At 44.5% G+C, this 20,107-nt stretch overlaps 1 protein-coding gene across 2 annotated transcripts; it reads left to right on the top strand.

The window, feature by feature from the left end:
• Window positions 1–73: 73 nt before the first annotated feature.
• On the top strand, window positions 74–19,792 carry LOC308325063 (alpha/beta hydrolase domain-containing protein 17A-like). 2 transcript variants are annotated; one of them, XM_080777461.1, is made up of 6 exons: window positions 74–275; window positions 8,801–9,062; window positions 10,190–10,418; window positions 13,325–13,519; window positions 14,266–14,445; window positions 15,853–19,792. In XM_080777461.1, exons 2-6 carry the CDS (start codon window positions 8,807–8,809, stop codon window positions 16,076–16,078), a joined length of 1,086 nt encoding a protein of 361 aa, XP_080633587.1. In that variant the 5' UTR covers window positions 74–275; window positions 8,801–8,806; the 3' UTR covers window positions 16,079–19,792. The 2 variants fall into 2 exon arrangements, with proteins under 2 accessions (XP_080633587.1, XP_080633588.1); XM_080777462.1 differs by having other exon boundaries at window positions 10,196–10,418.
• Window positions 19,793–20,107: the final 315 nt, after the last annotated feature.

Below are 20,107 nucleotides of genomic sequence, written 5' to 3' on the forward strand. Positions count from 1 at the left end.
CAGCTGATCTGGAAGCCACGCCCATGACCTTTTACGCCACTTCCGGCTATAGTAGAGTAGTGACCAAAAAAAACAGGGGAAAAAAATATCCAATTGGGGTTGGTTGTGTTGAATGGAATGTGAGCTAGCTTAGCACACACAGCTAGCATCTATTCTACTACATAATATTGCCCAGATATCTAAACAACATCCATGTCAACACACAGGCCTACAGTCTGCTACCTTCACCTCTGCTGCTCCTATCTCTGTCTGCTCCGCATATCCGCCCACAGCTGGTGAGTTGTTGTCTACGCTAGGCTAGGTGTTAGCCTCCGTGCTAGGCTAACCTAGCCTCAATGCTAGCCGCTTTGCTTAGCTTTGGCTTCGGGCTTACACCGTTTATTGTGGGGCTTTACGTCGGTTAGCATCCGCGGAAAAAGCCCAGTTCGGTTCCTATTTGCAGCTCGGCGCTAATATCCGGTCATAAGGCCCCGCCATACTGTAACCGGCCATTCGCATGCACACATCCATGGTACACGCACGCCGTGTTTCCGTGTCCGCTTTATACCGGATGTGTGAGCCGCAAGGATGCAGTTGGGTCTCTTATCTCGAGGGTTGACGAGGTGGATGTGCCGAAAATAGCTGATGTACAAGATCACAACAGGGTGGCGGATCGACGCGCTGTGGTCTTGTAGATCAGCTGTATTTTCGTACTAATCACTGGGGTTAGCCGCGGTGCTAACTGTTAGCTGGTCGATATTTGTACACATATTAGCCGCTAGCCGACAATACAGAAAGGAAGAGAGGCAGAAAGCCTACCCCGACATTCTGATAATATTTAATATGCAATTTGACATAATATATTAATATAACAGTCTAAAATCACAAGCCGCCAGTCAGTCACCGGCTCGGCTAAATTTGCTTTGTCAATAATTATGTCGTTATTTGGTTAATACTTGGACATGGAAAATAAACACACTGTCTCTAACAATGCTGGCTTAAAGACAGGGTAAGAAAATACAAATCGAATGGCATGTCTTTCTTAATCGACAAATAATAATTGTGCAAAAATCACCACCACGAATAACAACAAAGAGATGGAAAAAATGTTGACTGTTGATGTTGTTGTCCAATTAATAGGCTTAAACGTCGGCCATCCACAATGTCTGTGTTATATCATCATTATTACGTTCATTTGTTTGGTTTGGTGGAAGACAACAACTCCAGCATTTGAATTTCAATCTGCATATTTTGATGGTTGTGTTGATGTGAGTGATCCTGCTTATATTGGCGTATAGGTGTGTGACTGTGTGTGTGTGTGTGTGTGTGTGTGTGAGGGAGAGAGAGATGGGGGAGGAGTGGGTACTACCATGACACCCCCACTATCATCCTTGTCTCACATCATTGGATGACGTGAGTCGCCATCACAGTGCAGACTCGGGAGATGAGTTGTCATTCATCTAGCAGCCTGGATGTAAACATCACCGGCGTTCTGATATCAGTTTCCTTTGTCTTCTTCCGTACACACGGTGTCAGTTAGGATGGGACGGTGGTCGTTCTTATCGTTTCAGTTAGGATGGGACAGTGATTGTCATTGTCATTTTCGTGATAGAATCAGCTCGCAATAACCGTATCGGTGAGCATTTGGTACGCTCTTATTACACTCTGTCTACACAAATTGTTTCGCCAAAAATGTCAGATCTACAAGCTCACAACGTGTTGCGTTGCATTGCATTGTGTGAGCCCAATATTTAGTTCAGTGGCCATGGAGCTAAAGAATGGTGCAGAACAACCTGCTTCCCATCTGCTAAAAAGGCGTCTGCCAAGTGCCAACTTCACTCGGATATGGGAAGTAAGCCGGAGATGACGAGTCTTGCTATTTCCGTCTTGGGTAGTATCACACGGAAGGATTGATTCACTGATTGATAGATAGATAGATAGAGGTGCACAACTGCACATTGCACAACACCCTAGGTAGTACAGTCCCTGGAGGGGGGTCTCCTGCACCCCCCGGAAATATACTTCTAATCAGTGTTTTCTTATTGGAAAAAATGTGCTGAACATGATGAGCTATGATAAAAAGTTGTCAAAATGTCCCACCTACCTCAAAACCCCCTTTTTGGTATATGGCTCTGGCGAAATTGTGTAAAGGCAAATATTAATTCACTAAAATTACATAAATAGACATGGTAGTCTGAAATTGGTCATGAAGTATCTTGACACATAGGGGTAAGTAGCAGAACAGGATTTGGGGGGTTGCTACCATTATATTCTGAATTATGACCCACATCATCCTCAAAAACACAAAATAATATGGTGTCCGCTTGGCTAATAACAACAAAGATGGTTATTTTCCAACACATTATGGTGAGAATCACTGCCTCACTTGTATATAGAAAACTTCCCATATCCCTAAGCTTCAATTTGAGCCAAAGATAACCTTTCTATCTTGTAAATTACTCTTTCTGTAGCCAAAATTCTGAACTATACCTCAAATCGGTGAAAATTGTATATTTAGTCAGTATCAGCTATACATTTGGAATAAATTAATGAATGACTGAGTTTGAACTGACTCCACATCATGGAATATTTCTTACTTGAATAAGCTATGTTAAAAAGTTTGCAAAGTGTCCCATCTACCATTTTTATGCAAATGAGTGCCTCCATTATCAAAATAATCGATTTTCACTATAGCTCAGCCAATATTGCACTTAAATGAACAAATAAGGTGTCTAGACCTATGTTTTGAGGGTCAAGGATCTCAGTGAAACTATTCTTAAAGTGACCACATGTGCCCGTGGCATGCTCGTGTACAAATCAGTGCCGATTAAATATCTATCTCGTCGGCTTCTTGTCCATGCTCTCCAGACAGTGTCAAGGAGATCAACCAGTGAGGTTGGTAGGACTGCACCGCAGGACACACTGGATTAAAAAACTCAACCACCCCTGTCCTTCATCATAGGGTTTTGGTTTTTCCAAAAAAGCTTCATCAGCTCGCTTGTATAAGGCAACACGGTGGTTCTCTTCAGAGCAGAGTAGCATGGAGCAAGACGAGCCAGGTCAACTTTAGATTTAGAAATGAGTTTGTCATCTTCCCCCACCACTCTTTCACTGAAGACTCACAATTCAAATAGCTCTAGCCAAGCCATGTGGCTCATCGGTCAGGAGCCTAACAAGTACACTCCCTGACATGACTAGTATGTCGCAGGGACCCTTTGGTATTACCCAGCTGGGGATCGAACCCCTGACCATCCAGTCTCAGGGTGGACGCTCTAACTACAAGGCCACTGAGCTGTTGATGATATCCAGGGCCTCTTACGGGTGTGTAACTCTAGAGTGTAAAAAATGGAACCAAATGGACCTGTAAGCCTTGCGGAGCCATGAGGCCCATAGGGCAGGAGCCTATCTCCTGTTTCTGTAGCGTGAGGCAGCTTGATGTACAAGTACACCCCCTGGACATGACGCTAGTATGTAGCAGGGACTTACCCCAATCCAACCCTTGATGCTGAGTACCAAGCAGGGACAAGCAGAGATGTACTGGGTTCCATTTTTCTGAGTCTTTGGTATTGACCGGCCGGGGATCGAACCCCGACCTCCCAGGCTCAATGCAAATGCTCTGACCACAAGGCCACTGAGCTGTTGATATGCAGCGCCCCTTAATACGGGTGTGCAACTCTGAATGTACAAATGGAACTGTAAGGGTTATGGGGGTCCTTGAAATGTGCCTTGTGCTACACTATATAGAACAGATCCTTAATTAGTATAGTTGGAGCATGCTCTATGGACAGTGTTGCTAGTCTTCAGTATGGTAAATGAAGGATTTATAAAGCGCTTTTATCCAAGGCGCTTTACATAGATTGTGCATTGCATTCACCCATTCACACACACATTCATACACTGATGGCAGCGGAAACCATGCAAGGCACCAAACTGCACACCAGGAGCGGTTAGGGGTTCAGTGTCTTGCTCAAGGACACTTCGACACTAACTCTGGGGGAGCCCGGGTTTGAACTGGCAACCTTGCGGTTACCATCCAGCCACTCTACCCCTGAGCCACCGCCGCCCCAGTGGACGTCACCCATGCCAAGTTGCTGTGGATAATGGTGGGGGCAAATGTCAAACTCCCTTCTTAAATCTAAAGTTGACCTGGCTCGTCTTCCTCCATGCTACTCTGCTCTGAAGAGAACCATTGTGTTGCCTGATAGCTGATGTAGCTGATGAAGCTATTGTGGAAAAACCAAAACCATATGAAGGGCAGAGATGGTTGAAAATCCTTGTCATTGGAGATCATGGACAAGCAGACAAAGAAGACTGATGAGTTCTATGAACACGATGACTGATTCATGTGACTGTGCATTTTGTCCTTTATGGTGCAGGCTAGGGTGGTCACTGTTTGTACACTGTTGCTTACATTTTTGCCTTTGAGTGTGTACAGGAATAGGATTGAATACTGTTACAGGATTGTGTGACTGTTTGAATGTTGTACTGCATATTGCAGGCCATTCTATAGTCTAGTGTGTATACTGCCGTATACTATTGTTCATACTAAGGATGTTTTTAGTTTGTGATGTTATTCTACAGTATATTCTAAATTATAAAGCTTGCTTAAAAACACAGCACCTAGATGTTATATGCAATATTGGTATCTCTTACGTATAAATGTGACTTTATTGTAAAGGCGGCACTGATTTGTACACTAGCATGCCAAGGGGCACATGTGGTCACTTTAAGAATAGGTTAACTGAGACCCTCAAAACATAGGTCTAGACACCTTATTTGTTCATTTAAGTGCAATATAGATATAGTGAAAATCGATTGTCTTGATAATGGTGACACTCATTTGCATAAAAATTGTAGATTGGACACTTTGCCAATTTTATAACATAGCTTATTCAAGTAAGAAATATTCCATAATGTGTAGTCAGTTCAAACTCAGTTATTCATTCAAAATGTATAGCTGATACTGACTGAATATACAATTTTCACCGATTTGAGGTATAGTATACCAAAGGGTCCCTTTGGTACATACTAGTCATGTCAGGGAGTGTACTTGTTAGGCTCCTGACCGATGAGCCACATGGCTTGGCTAGAGCTATTTGAATTGTGAGTCTTCAGTGAAAGAGTGGTGGGGGCAGATGACAAACTCATTTCTAAAGCTAAAGTTGACCTGGCTCGTCTTGCTCCATGCTACTCTGCTCTGAAGAGAACCACCGTGTTGCCTTATACAAGCGAGCTGATGAAGCTTTTTTGGAAAAACCAAAACCCTATGATGAACTTTTTAATCCAGTGTGTCCTGCGGTGCAGTCCTACCAACCTCACTGGTTGAACTCCTTGACACTGTCTGGAGAGCATGGACAAGAAGCCGACGAGATAGATATTTAATCGGCACTGATTTGTACACCAGCATGCCACGGGCACATGTGGTCACTTTAAGAATAGTTTCACTGAGATCCTTGACCCTCAAAACATAGGTCTAGACACCTTATTTGTTCATTTAAGTGCAATATTGGCTGAGCTATAGTGAAAATCGATTATTTTGATAATGGAGGCACTCATTTGCATAAAAATGGTAGATGGGACACTTTGCAAACTTTTTAACATAGCTTATTCAAGTAAGAAATATTCAATGATGTGGAGTCAGTTCAAACTCAGTCATTCATTAATTTATTCCAAATGTATAGCTGATACTGACTAAATATACAATTTTCACCGATTTGAGGTATAGTTCAGAATTTTGGCTACAGAAAGAGTAATTTACAAGATAGAAAGGTTATCTTTGGCTCAAATTGAAGCTTAGGGATATGGGAAGTTTTCTATATACAAGTGAGGCAGTGATTCTCACCATAATGTGTTGGAAAATAACCATCTTTGTTGTTATTAGCCAAGCGGACACCATATTATTTTGTGTTTTTGAGCATGATGTGGGTCATAATTCAGAATATAATGGTAGCAACCCCCCAAATCCTGTTCTGCTACTTACCCCTATGTGTCAAGATACTTCATGACCAATTTCAGACTACCATGTCTATTTATGTAATTTTAGTGAATTAATATTTGCCTTTACACAATTTCGCCAGAGCCATATACCAAAAAGGGGGTTTTGAGGTAGGTGGGACATTTTGACAACTTTTTATCATAGCTCATCATGTTCAGCACATTTTTTCCAATAAGAAAACACTGATTAGAAGTATATTTCCGGGGGGTGCAGGAGACCCCCCTCCAGCGACTAGACTAAGGCTGATTGTGTTGTTTGTCTTTCAGCTGAAAAACTAATGCAGATAGAAAACGTGGCAGAATAGTAAGCATAGGTGTGTCCAGACAAAGCCAAAGGCATGCCAAATGTGCAAGCATGATATATATATATATATATAGTATGGTATTTATTGACGCACCTAAAAAGTAACACACCCCAGTGCGAGGCTCTGATCGACTGTAGGTGCCCGCTGCACCAAAGGGTCAGCTCGCGTGCTAGAAAAGAACATGCAATGTGTGTTTGACTGGAGTCCCCCCGTTCTCGTTGATGTAGCACATCTAAGTAATTGTTGCGGGCCGTCCTGGCTGGTGTCGTTGGTGGTCACCAAGCCCATCAGGTCACACCTTCCGTGAGGAAACGTCTGTCTCCCTATCGCTGCAAGGCCTGGGTGCATTCTGCCGTTACTTTCACGAGCCGATGGGGGTGGTGGGTCATCATCGCTCGCATCCACCACTGAAAAGGTCTCGTATTATAACCTGCCCAACCGCATAACGGGAAATCGCAGCGGCCATGAGACCAGTGCCATCACTTGGCACGTTCTGAAGGGGACCTTGTGTCCTCCCCCCGTATGAACTGGGCCTGAAAACAATCTCACCCTCTCTTCTGACAGTCTTGCTGTGAAACAAAGACATGATTTAGTTGTTAGATTTAGTGCCAGCCAGGGACCCCTATCATTTAGGTCAGTGGTTTTCAACCAGTGGTCCGGACTCCGGAGACCAGTGGACCACCAGTGGTCCTTGAGAGGGTTCCAGGTGGTCCCCAGCTAAATGTTGGAGAGTTAGTTTAGAGTGTAAATTGAAGCCATTTCATTTTACAATCTCAAGAGTTAAATTACTGTTAAACATCTGAATTACTTAATTTACAAGAGTCTAAACAATTAGAAAATGTAGAATAATTGTTATTTTGATCAATGTTTCTCTCCTACAGTATTTTCAGCATGGAATGGTGGACGAAAACAAAAAAAAATATTGGGTCTGAGAGACTAAACCTCATCATTGCTCAAATGCAGAATAAATGGTGGCCCTGCCCTGGTATAAAAATGGTTAAAAACCACTGGTTTAGGTGTTTAGTGCCCAGGACCCCTATCATTTAGTTCCAAACACAATGGCGGGTGCTGTACCTGGCTGGTACCCATACATACATATATTACATTTTGCTACTGTATTGCTCATCAGTTCCTAGACTAGCGCTGATAACAGTTCAAACATTACATACAGCGTATCTTCAAAGGGGACCGGTCTCTGCGAATGTACAAAATTGCAGAAATAGTTTATCCACAAGCTTACGAGTAGATATGCTATTTCTGCTATTTTTGAAAAAAGTTTGAACATTTGTGAACATTTCTCAACATGGAAACGATTGACGGTTGTTATTATTATGTATGAAGGAAGGCCCTTATGTAATAATTATGACAGGCCTAGGCTAGAACCAAGCGGACCCTTAGCGGGTCTGTAACTCCGAGAGGTACTATGGAGGTCCAAGATTGACAAACACTGGTTTAGACATTTTAGTTGAATGACAATATCCCGGTTGACTGCTATACTCTGCTAGCCTTGTGCAGTATCACTGTGTGGCTATTAGTCTCGTCCCTCTTGGCATTAGATAGTTTTTCTCCCCAATGTCGTGCCCCATATTTCCCCTCTCAAATGAGCACTTTGCCCGCCTGGTGCCGATGGGGCAACCTGAAAGCATTAAGCAACCCTGAGGCCCAAAACCGCAACAATGGTTTTCCATGCAACTACTCGCAACCAAACGGGTTGCGAGTAGTTGCATGTAATTGCGTTATGTCCCCAATGGCAGTTGGAAATAATGGTGTGTGTGTGTGTGTGTGTGTGTGTGTGTGTGTGTGTGTGTGTGTGTGTGTCTGTGTGTGTGTGTGTGTGTGTTGACAGCATGACATCACGTCACCTTATAATAAAGGGGAATACCACTCATTTTCAACATTTTACTATGTCATTAATATACCTTAGAGCTCTTGTGTGGAGAGGTGTGGATGTTATGATTTAGCTATTGAAAAATAGCAGTTCTACAAGCTCATAGCGCTCATAGGTCTGCTATTTTTGAAAAAAATCGAAGAAAACTTAGCTTTTGTCAGAAAACTGTCAGGATGTAGAAGACATTTTTAGAATCTGATCTCAGGTCAAAATGGTCTAAATATACCTTAGAGCGGTTGTGTGGAAATAATAAAAAGAATCATCATTCTGGGAAAAAATCATTAACATGGTGAATCACATCTTGATGACATCATCAGGAATAGAGTAGAGAGTAGAGCCACTTCTCTAGACTCAATGCCTGCTCCTGTCCTCATGCTCTGTGTGTCCATGTTCTCTCTCCTGTCCTCTATAGTGGAAGATGAACGGCCTGTCCAATCCTCCTGTCCTCATGCTCTGTGTCCATCTTCTCTCTCCTGTCCTCTATAGTGGAAGATGAACGGCCTGTCCAATCCTCCTGTCCTCATGCTCTGTGTGTCCATGTTCTCTCTCCTGTCCTCTAGTGGAAGATGAACGGCCTGTCCAATCCTCCTGTCCTCATGCTCTGTGTGTCCATGTTCTCTCTCCTGTCCTCTAGTGGAAGATGAACGGCCTGTCCATCCGAGAGCTGTGCTGCCTCTTCTGCTGTCCGCCTTGCCCCAGCCGCATCGCAGCCAAGCTGGCCTTCCTCCCTCCGGAGCCCACCTACTCCCTGGTGCCCGACCCGGACCCTGCAGGGACCACCGGGGCCACCACCACCGGGGCCACCGGCACCGCCACGGGGGCGACCGGCGGCTCTTCGGGGGCCGCGCAGCCGTCGGCTCTGGGAGCTCCGGGGCTGCGCTCCAGGCTGGGTGGCGGTCAGTGTTTACTTTAGTTTAACAAAATGTCTTCTAAATCACGTTTTCTGATAAACATATTATGTTTCTATGTCAGTGGTGCTCAACCCTTCTCATGTGAAGGACCCCAAACATTATATGTAATTGGCTGCCAACCCTCATCTGAAAATATGTAGTTCCAGGGACCCCCCCCCCCCCAGAAGCAAATATTTGAGTTAATAATATTCGCTCTGAAAGAATATATATTCAAAGAATCGCGCCACATTTTCAAGATATAAAAAGATAGCAGATCTGCTACAAAGGGTGTTGCCCTGCCCTTTTGCCTAAAAATCTGATTGGCTAATATGAGATAATGTATGATGATTGTTGTGCTTTAGATGCATAAGCACATTGATAACCATGACATGATGATTGTCTACTACTGTATCAGAGGGACTGACTGTATGATATGAGATGAGATGCAAGCGTGTTCCTGCTCATTCTGTTATCATAGTTTCCATAATCTACTAGAGGACGTCGTAGATCTACTGTCCTACTGTATATATTACCGTGTGTGTAATAAACTCCAGAATGCATGGTAAATTGGTAACCTATCACTGATGTGTTGGCATGTGTTCTCCGTGCCTGGATCTTCACCCAAAGGGATTATATGATGCCTTAGAAATGGTCGCCCATTAAATCCTTACAATGATAAGACCCGATAATGACATTAACCCATTTTGGGGACGGGAACCCATTTTGGTTTTGGCATTATGTCATGCTTTAGCTATTGAAAAATAGCAGATCTACAAGCTCGTAGCGCGCCACTTGGTGGCGCGCTACGAGCTTGTAGGTCTGGTATTTTTTTTTTAAACTGTCAAAATTTAAGACATTTTTTTAATCTGATCTCAGGTCAAAATGTGTTAAAGAACCACCATTCTTCCGTGCATTAGAATCTGATCTGAGATCTGATCAGAATGGGTTAAACGCTGTAACTTGACATTGAAGGGAAAACTCACGTCATATGTAAACGAGCAAACCAATCACATGGTGCGAGCGCTTGGCCAATAAGGGACCACCTCATGTATAGCGATGTCAAATGTGTTGTTTTTTTGTATCACGATAAACGATAATAAAGGATTATGATCGTGCCGTCGTCCGTCCCATAGGTGGAGGAGCCGGAGCCGGTAGCGGAGCAGCGGCTGCAGGCGGAGCTGCTGCAGACCGAGGAGGAGGAGGAGGGGGCGTGGCAGAGGGCCGCTGGAAGCTGCACCTCACGGAGAGGGCAGAGTTCCAGTACTCTCAGCGGGAGCTGGACGTGACTGACGTGTTCCTGACCCGCTCCAGCCGGGGCAACCGGGTGGGCTGCATGTACATCCGCTGTGCCCCCAACGCCAGGTGAGACGCAGCCTCGGTGGTCCCGGCCTTAAGGCTCATACATAGTCTGGAATTTCGGTGGTGAGGTGACCACCGAACTACAACATGACGTCACTGAGCCGCGGTGAAGAGCAAACCACCGCTAACCGCTCCAGCCCTTCTCTCTGTTTTCACTCACCAACGTTATTTCATTTCATTTAGTATGCGCCTGTGTGGCGATGGGCATTGTGGCCTGTGTGAACACAGTAGCCCCAGCCTGTTGTTTAAAACTACAGTGCATGGTTGCAGGATTCTTTATTATCTTTATTATTTCATCACATTTTCTCCGCCGCCTAACGATTCAGAGTCACAGCGTGCGTCCGTCCTGGAGTTGCATGCGTGCATGCCAATGGTTCTCGAGCCTACAGTATACATACAGTACAGTACATACAGTACATAATTACAATCGAGCCCCCACCAGCACCATAAAAACACATTCATTAACTCTCAGGCCTCATTCACACGTATACCAAACACCAATTTCTTGGGGCCACCACAATGCTTTTCCAATGGGAGTCGCATGGTTTTGATCAAACATGTGTGTTTGATTGCTGATTGCTGGTGGTGGTGTTCTGGCCCTCATCAAATGAATGTCTGGTCAAACCATGTGACTTCCATTGGAAAAGCATTGTGGTGGCCCCAAAAGAACAACAAAACATTTTCTTGATTGGTGTTTGGTACGTGTGAATGAGGCCTCGGGGCTCACTTCCACTCAGTGTTGTTTTCGTCGACTAAAACTAAGACGAAAAAATGTTCGTCGACTACCTTTTTTCACTGACTAAAACTAAATAAAAAAAATGAATCTATGATGACTAAAACTAAGACTAAGTATTCTGACAATTTCGTCAACAAATAAAAACTAGACTAAAATGTTAGTAAGGGTCTAGTGGACAAGAGATCCAGTTTTATGCTGGGTTGCATGCTGAAAATAGCAGATATACAATCTCACAAAGATTGTATATCTGCTATTTTCAGCATGCAACCAAAGTGCAAAATATGTCATTACAACGACATCAAGGCCTGTCAAAACACATTTTTGTCGACTAAATCAACTGTAGATTTAGTCGACTAAAATCGTATGACATTTAGTTGACTAAAACTAGACTAAACACTAGAACATTCCAGGTGACTAAAACTAAGTGAAAACTACTCAAGAGACTATGACTAAAACTAAAATAGAAATTTGCTGCCAAAAACAACACTGCTTCCCCTGTGTGTTTGCTTCTGGCATGGCCTTGGTGATCTTATGCTCCACCACTGTCTGCCGGAAGGAGACAAACATTCTGTGCCATCGTGTATTTCCCAGAATGTATTTGATCGATTATTCCATCCATAGTCCTGTAAATAGATGTACTGTAACTGGACCCCTTGGAGGAATCGTGTCCTGCATTGAATGTCAAACATTTTGTTTCATAATTATGTTCCGACAAGGACTTCCAACCTGAGGTCCAGACCCAGTCTCCCGACAGCCGCCTTGAAGCATAGACATAGAAACGTATAGACGCCCCTTTCCGGCTCTGGAGCGTATCTGCTCGTAAAACATTCCCGAGTTTCCTTGCGAAGCCCCACGGAAGCATGAGCGTATGTTCAGGTCTGATAAGTCCCGGAAAAGATGTGCATTGATTGGCCAGTAATCACTTGAGTGGCAGCGTGACATAACGTGCCTTGGCTTCCACACATCCGGTGTACTTCCTTCTTCCCAGTGTAAATTATCCTTCAACGAACTGCAGCGACCATTTTGGGACGGGAACCCCTTTTGGTGTTTTAAAGCATTATGTTATTTATACTTTAGCTATTGAAAAAATAGCAAATCTACAAGCTCATAGTGTGGCACCGAGTGCCGCGCTATGAACGTGTAGGTCTGCTAGTTTAGAAAAATCGTGAAAATGTGCCTCGAATCTTTGAATATATATATTATTACAGACATTTTAACTCAAATCTTTGCTTCTGGGGTGGTCCCTGGAACAACATATTTTCACATAGGGAGGGGCGGAGACATATTACATATCATTTTTGGGGTCCTTGACATGAAATATTGAGCACCACAGATACAGAAACATAAGGTTTTTCAGAAAACTGATTTGGAAGACATTTTTTAAGTGTCGACGTCTGGCCTAAATCTATGCCTTGAAGGTGCAGTAGGCTGTTTTGGAGATTTTTGCAGTGAAATTGGCTGCCATCGCTATATTTGCTGGCTCCAGTATTACTATAAAACTAGAGGTATAATATTACAAGATAATTAATATGGATACTGCAGGAAATTGTAGCAATGAGACCTGGGAGGTTGATGACATTTGATCTTGTATTGCAAAATGAACAAAAGAAAAACACTTGATGTGGTGAATTTACATGATAGTGGGTGGGCTCATTCTCACACTTCTACCAGTCCATCTAAATCTAAACTAACAATAAAGTTAAACATACTGACATTTTTGCACGTTGGTTTAACCCGTCTCAATCAATATAATAGGTGCATTTAGTTAACCATCAACCTACGTACAATAAGCTTGATGAATAATAAACTTCCCACCATGTTCATGATGTGCACTTTTCTAGTGTATTCTGTGTTTGAGCCATGGACCACCATTTGATGAGACTTTTCCTCTCGGACCAAAAACTATATTGAATATTAGATTTTGTCCACAATTCCATGCTGTATTTATCAAAATAACAATTCTAATTGTGTAGACTTCTTGTAAATTAACTAATTTAGATGTTTAACAATTATCTATATGGGTCAGTTTGGTTACCAACCCTCCATCATTTCGGGGACCACCTGGGAACCTCCTCAACGGCCACTGGTTGGAAATCTCTGCTGTATAGCATTCAAAGATATTGTGGAATAGTTGTCCGTCTTTGACCTGACCTTGGCCTCTCTGTGGTGTCAGGTTCACGGTGCTCTTCTCCCACGGCAACGCGGTGGACCTGGGCCAGATGAGCAGCTTCTACATCGGCCTGGGAACACGCATCAACTGTAACATCTTCTCCTACGACTACTCGGGCTACGGCGTGAGCACCGGCAAGCCCTCCGAGAAGAACCTCTACGCCGACATAGACGCTGCGTGGCACGCCCTGCGCTCCAGGTGAGCTCTCTCTCTCTATGTCTCTCTCTCTGTCTCTCTCTCTCTCTCTCTGTCGCTCTCTCTCTGTCTCTGTCTCTCGCTCTCTGTCTCTCTCTGTCTCTCTCTCTGTCTCTCTTGCTCTCGCTCTGTGTTTCTGTGTCCGTTTTGATTGATTGACTGAAAACTTTATTATTGACAATGTTATTGTAAACTGCACATGGTTAGGGATGGAGCTCGTAAATATTTATTGATAACAATCACCTTATCGATCAGGCTTATCGAGTCGGGTTCTTATCGAGCCCACTATCGAGCATTTTCTATTATTTTTGTGGATAGACGGACAATAAATTCTGAGTATCTTTTATTAGGGACTTCAAATACAGTACATTCTTTGACCTTTTTACCAATATAATAATATTAAAGAAACTGTTAAACTTAAAAGTGTTATTTTGTTTACCCTGGCAGCGCTGGTTGGCAGGTAATCAATACACTTTTAGACGGACATGTTTGTGCCAGCATGGATGATTTAGTTTGACATTTATTTCTTGATCGCCTCTTGCCATGATTGTTTGAACATGGACCGCTGTGCTCCATAACATGCTTGATAAGCCCAAAACGTATTGATAACGGGTACTCAATAAGCTAGTTATTGGATTTTATCGGTTATCGATCTCCATCCAAAAAAAGAAATATGGTACAGTCAGACATTCAGGCTAATGTGTGTGTGTGTGTGTGTGTGTGTGTGTGTGTGTGTGTGTGTGTTCCAGATACGGCATCAGCCCAGAGAACATCATTCTGTACGGGCAGAGCATTGGCACCGTGCCCACCGTAGACCTGGCATCGCGGTTCGAGTGCGCCGCGGTGGTCCTCCACTCACCGCTGACCTCCGGGATGAGAGTGGCCTTCCCTGACACTAAGAAGACCTACTGCTTCGACGCCTTCCCCAAGTAAGGCTCTAAAACTGTATGACATGTCCATAATTATGATAACCAGTAAGCCAGGTTGCGCTTGAAACAGATTCTTAACCCATTTTGGTGCGGCAACCCCTTTTGGTGTTTTAATCATTATTTAAAACTTAGCAGATCTACAAGCTCATAGTGTGGCACCGAGTCCCGCGCTACGAGCTTGTAGGTCTGCCATTTTTTTTAAATCAGTGAAAATGTGGCACAAACCTGGTACTATTCTTTCAGAGCGACCGATTTTAACTCAAATCTTTGCATCTGGGGGTCCCTGGAACAACATATTTTCAGATGGGGTGTCGGCAGCCAGTTACATATCATTTTTGGAGTCCTTGACATGAAATATTAAGTGATATAGGCCTAGAAACATAGGTATTTCAGAAAACTGTCGGAAGACATTTCTTTAATTTCGACGTCGGGTCTAAATGGGTTAATACGGCACAGTTGAGAAGCAGGAGTTAAACTATCAATCCGGTGTCAGTGAGGTCAGATGCTGGCCGTCGAACCATGCATGGCTATGCTCGGGGTTTGATGAGGTCATTGTCGTGATCTTCGTCGGAGTGTAATTGGTTTTTGATGGTGACGTAATGACGATATGTTTTAGTGTCGGGAGGATTAAAGGTAATGCTCCTTTGTATACATGTACCGGTATGTAATCTGGCACCACTGCCGTATCAGGCACAAGTGAAGTAGTCACTACGCCATTTGCTGGGACGGTGCATACGCATCAAAAGTGGCGCAAAGTAACCACAGTATACCGCTAATCAACTTACACATTACATATACACAGAGGCATTTAGTATTAATATCACTATAGTCCAAGATTATGTGTTTATGTGTTTACAATGTAAAGCAATTGACAATTTAAAATAAATAATTATACTGTATATGTGATAACATATTTTATTTCAGTTTATATACCTTTTCTTTCATCGGATATCGATGATTTATGTTTCTCTGAGAAACTAAAAAGGGATCCAGAATAATTCTAAATCGATAAAACTATTTATTTTATAGATAGAAACTTGTAGCATACTTCATAATACTACTTTTTTACATGCATAAAGTAGGTAGGTAGCAAATAGCTAAACCTAATAATTCCAACATTTCAAACTTTCCTTCACAGAGAAGCTGATATTTGACAGTTTGTAGCGGTCGACAGTACTTGCACGCTCTGCTTGCGCACTAGTAGGCCATTTATGGCCTACTCTGTCGAGTGCCTACTACTACAAGCAAGTAGGCACTCGACAGAGTGCAGTTCTAGTTTATTAATGTATTGGATGGTGTCGGGGGGCATTCCACCTTTTGTCGGCAGAGTATTAGAATGAGAATTGTTGTTCTAATTGTGCTTCCTTCCTTCCTTCCTTCCTTCCTCGCCGCGTTCCTTCCTTCCAGCATAGAGAAGGTGTCTAAGATCCCGTCCCCGGTGCTGATCATCCACGGGACGGAGGACGAGGTGATCGACTTCTCCCACGGCCTGGCGCTGTTCGAGCGCTGCCCCAAGGCCGTGGAGCCGCTGTGGGTGGAGGGCGCCGGCCACAACGACATCGAGCTCTACAGCCAGTACCTGGAGAGGCTACGGCGCTTCATCAACACGGACCTGGCCGCGACGCACGCCTGATGGAACAACCAACCAACCAGGACCTGGCCGCGACGCACGCCTGATGGAACAACCAACCAACCAGGACCTGGCTACGCAGCACGCCTGATAGAACAACCAACCAACCAACCAACCAGGACCTGGCTACGCAGCACGCCTGATAGAACAACCAACCAACCAACCAGGACCTGGCTGGCTCTGAGAGAGTACAAATGTAATCAAATGGACCCGTTAGGTGTCCATTTGGTTCCATTTGTACTCTCTCCGAGCCAGCACGCCTGTTAGACCGACAGACCGACCTGGACCTGGCTGCCCAGCGCGCCTGAAGAACCACATATATATATATATATATATATAAAAAGGCTAGATGGCACAAGGCATCTCAACCGTCGTTCAACAGCGGCCATCTTGCTACAGTCCAACGTTCTGTGCTATCTGGTGATAAAAACATCAGACAAAAATCTCCTCATAACTCGTTCATATTTTTACAAAAGGTTTGACGTACTACAAACATGATTCAGGATGCTTATCTGCTAAATGTTGTTTTGTTTTGTTTTATTTTATATGAACGCCATATATAATCGTCAAAGTATGCTCTTTGACGTTTATGACAAACCAAACCGTTCGGTGAAAATCGGTAGCGACCTGAATCAAGATGGCCGCCACGTAGCGACGTCGCCATCCATTGGCCAGCAGTGCGGCCAATGGATGGCTTGGTCATCTAGCCTTTCTATTATATATATATATATATATATATATATATATATATATATATGTGAAGAACAACCAGGACCTGGCTGCTGCCCCAGCACGCCTGACAAGACCCCGCCCGTATGGGTGGAAACCAGGAACGGCTCTTTCCGACTACCGAGACCTTAAACGCGTACCGCCCCGTCGTCCCATCAAACCGTTTTCTTAAGGCGCCTTCGGCTTGTTTTCACACGTGGTTCTCCAGAACCTACTTCATCGGGGGAACCTATGCTCTCAGGAGGTGGTGGTGGTACTATTATATTATATTATATAACCCTGTGTTCTTCTGGGGGTTAAACCCAGATCTCGACAACCTTTTTTTACTTTCAGGATGTTTTCTGAATACAAACGTGGACTTAAAAATAGCCGATCCTCAAGCTCTCAACGTGCGGCAGCGAGACACGCTGTTGAGCTTGTAGATCGGCTGTTTCTTTAGCTTCACAGAACATCACAGGTTCTGAAGGTTAACCCTTCGTAGTCGAGAAGAGCCGTGTGTGCGTGGTGTGTGTGTGTGTGTATGTGTGTGTGTGAGATCCGATCCACATCTCCATGGAACAAACGGGTGTGCGCGTGTGTGTGTGTGTATGTTTATGCACGTATGAGTTGTGAATATTTTGGAAAAATGAAGGACTTTTCCTGATAAGGACGTTCTTATCAGACCTCTGAACAAACTGCATGTGGAGTAGGAGTCGGGACTCGTACTGAGACTTATCCAAACTAGGAAAAAACATAAGAAAATAAGTTTTTTTATTATTTACCCCCTTTTCTTTTTGCGTACGTGCATGAGCGTGTGTGTGTGTGTGTGTGGAGAATACCTCCACGGCCTGACCAGTCCCCCCCCCCCCCCCAGAAGAAATTCCGCTGGTCAAGCATGTAACCCCCCCCCCCCCCCCCCCACCAGCTCCTGGTCTACGATTGGTAGTGATGCCCCTCTGGACTGCCGGGGTCATTTTGTGTTACTGTCCAAAAACTACAGCCCCATTTAATACTATTTTTGTCCCCTCCACTGTGAGGGTCTGCTGGGCCCCTCCACTGTGACTTAATGGTGCCGGAAGTGATGTTTTTAATTGGTTAAATGACAGGATTAACATAGCTCTATAGTTGGCTAATAAACAGAAAATGCACCAATTTCACCCAATCGTCATCAATCATCAGACAAAATTTAGAACTGGAACACACGCTGGTAAATAACGATCTTTGCCTCTCTCTCTCTCTCTCCCCTTCCTGATTGGCTGAAATTGGTGAAAGTACTCGGCGATGCTAAGCCTGGCCCGGTCTCTTTTTTCCCCATAACGGCCGTGTTTTGGGTCCACAGTGCACCGTTCGCTTGGGCCAGAGCTGTAGAAAAATGCTCTTTTTTTTATTGTCTGTTAGCTTTGGCCAGCGCTGTAGCAAAATGCCCTTTTTTTATTGTCCGCTGAGCTGAAGAAGTGAGCCGCGGGGAGACATTCTACTTAACTCTCTCCATCTAGTTCTCGTTGTGGCAGTTAATTGAATGGGTTCATGAGTAAGACCTATTTTTCATAGGCCGCCATATTGACATAAATAGTTGTGTAATGTTACTTCCATCACTTATGTTGGCAATGATACTGATAAAAGGCCAAATCTTCCTCTTTCTGACGCTCGGAATGACGTCAGTTTGTACTTTGTAGTTATATCTCCCCCCCACACCCTCTTTTAGCCAGATAACGCTGTTCGGGACGACAATATCAAACTACGCTACTATTGCGCGTCATATTCTGTTGGTATTTGTTCTTAACGTCAACGTGTTTACCGATTTTAGTGAAGTAAAAAAAAAAAAGGAAAAGAAGTCCGGTGGAACGGGTGGCGCCAGCTTGATGGTAGCAAATGTAGTTTAGAATCGAAAGTCATTTTTTTCTCCTTCTTTCCAACTCAAGTCAACTTTTTTTTCCCAACTTTTTTGCACAGTTGCTTCATTTTGTTGACTGGTTGGTATCTTCAATTAGCCTGGCTCAGTTTGCTTCTGGTCTGGTTCAACTGCTGGGCCAGCTCCTTCTGGCTGTTTCTCTCCTGGTCTTTCAGTTTCTGCTCCAGGACTCTCTTGCAGCTCTCAGCGTTGTGTCCACCTTCTGTTTCTGCTTCTGCAAGGCAGCCTCCAGTGCGTCAAAATGGAACTGTTTCTGATTCCTTCGATCTCCTGGATCTTCAGCAGGGCATTGGCTGGAAGGCCATCCTTCCACTCCTCCACTGCCCAGCTCATCGTGACCTATACGGACTTGAACTCATGCTTCCTTCATGCCTGAGTGTCCAAGTTGCTCCTTCAAGTCCGTTGATACGGACTTGAACTCATGCTTCCTTCATGCCCGAGTGTCCAAGTTGCTCCTCCACCTGACAGGGGGGGAGTTTCCCTGGTTGGACCTAGCGCGTGGAAGGAACACGTTATTCCAACCAGTTCCTTTCCCCTCCATCAGGCTGGCCAGGGGGAGGCAGTTTAGTGAACAGGATTACTGCATGTTTTTTGTGAGGGTACCTACCACGGGGAGAACATGCAAACTCCACACAGAAAGGCCCGTTCGCCAACCCCGCCTTCGGGTATGGGCACTGATGACGCGGAGGAGGATTCGCTTCTTTAGCATCCCCTGCTTGGGGTGCTCGCCGCGGCCGCGGAACAGCCCAATCTTAAAGTTGCCGATGCGTTCCCTGTGGTGGTCCAGGGTACAGAATCCAAACTCCTCCAGGATCTTAAGGTTGGCCTCCTTCAGAACCTGCAACAACAGCACTGGGTCTTTATGAAACAAACAAAAACACAGAACCCCTGGTCTATAGTAATACAAGTACACACACACACACACACACAGAGCCCCTGGTCTATAGTAATACAAGTACACACATACAGAATCTCACCAGTTTCTCGTCCTTGCTTGCATTATTCCTGGTCTCCACCTTGGCCTTGTGGTAGTCGTGCATTTCTCCAAAGTTACATTTTTCCAGATCTATGATCAACTCCCTCTCCTCGACCGTGCTGCTGCCTGTGGGGTGGGGGGGGGGGCGGGGGGGAAACTCTTCTGTGGCGTGCCATAGGACTGCAGCTCAGAGGATGAAGAGGGCTGTGTGCGATCCAACTCATTCTTGTTCTTCTTCAGCTCCTATTCAAGATGTTCAACAGTCCTCTTGCAGGAGCTGAGCTGTCCGTCCAGGTAGCTCACCTGCTGCTCCTTGACCCCCAGCTCATGGATGACTTTCTGACTCCACCAGCGACTGGTTCTCTCTCTTCAGAGAAGACGCCTCACTGCGCTCACTGTCCACCTTCTGTTTCTGCTTCTGCAAGGCAGCCTCCAT

This window comes from Protomyctophum bolini (assembly GCF_963924005.1).
Source record: "Protomyctophum bolini genome assembly, chromosome: 12".
NCBI classification, from domain to species: domain Eukaryota; kingdom Metazoa; phylum Chordata; class Actinopteri; order Myctophiformes; family Myctophidae; genus Protomyctophum; species Protomyctophum bolini.

Excerpts from the sequence above, each read along its gene's own strand:
- LOC308325063 (XM_080777461.1), top strand. The coding sequence starts at position 8,807 with ATGAACGGCCTGTCCATCCGAGAGCTGTGCTGCCTCTTCTGCTGTCCG. Across the intron at positions 10,419-13,324 it reads CGCTGTGCCCCCAACGCCAG|GTTCACGGTGCTCTTCTCCC; the intron begins GTGAGACGCAGC and ends CTGTGGTGTCAG. Across the intron at positions 13,520-14,265 it reads TGGCACGCCCTGCGCTCCAG|ATACGGCATCAGCCCAGAGA; the intron begins GTGAGCTCTCTC and ends TGTGTGTTCCAG.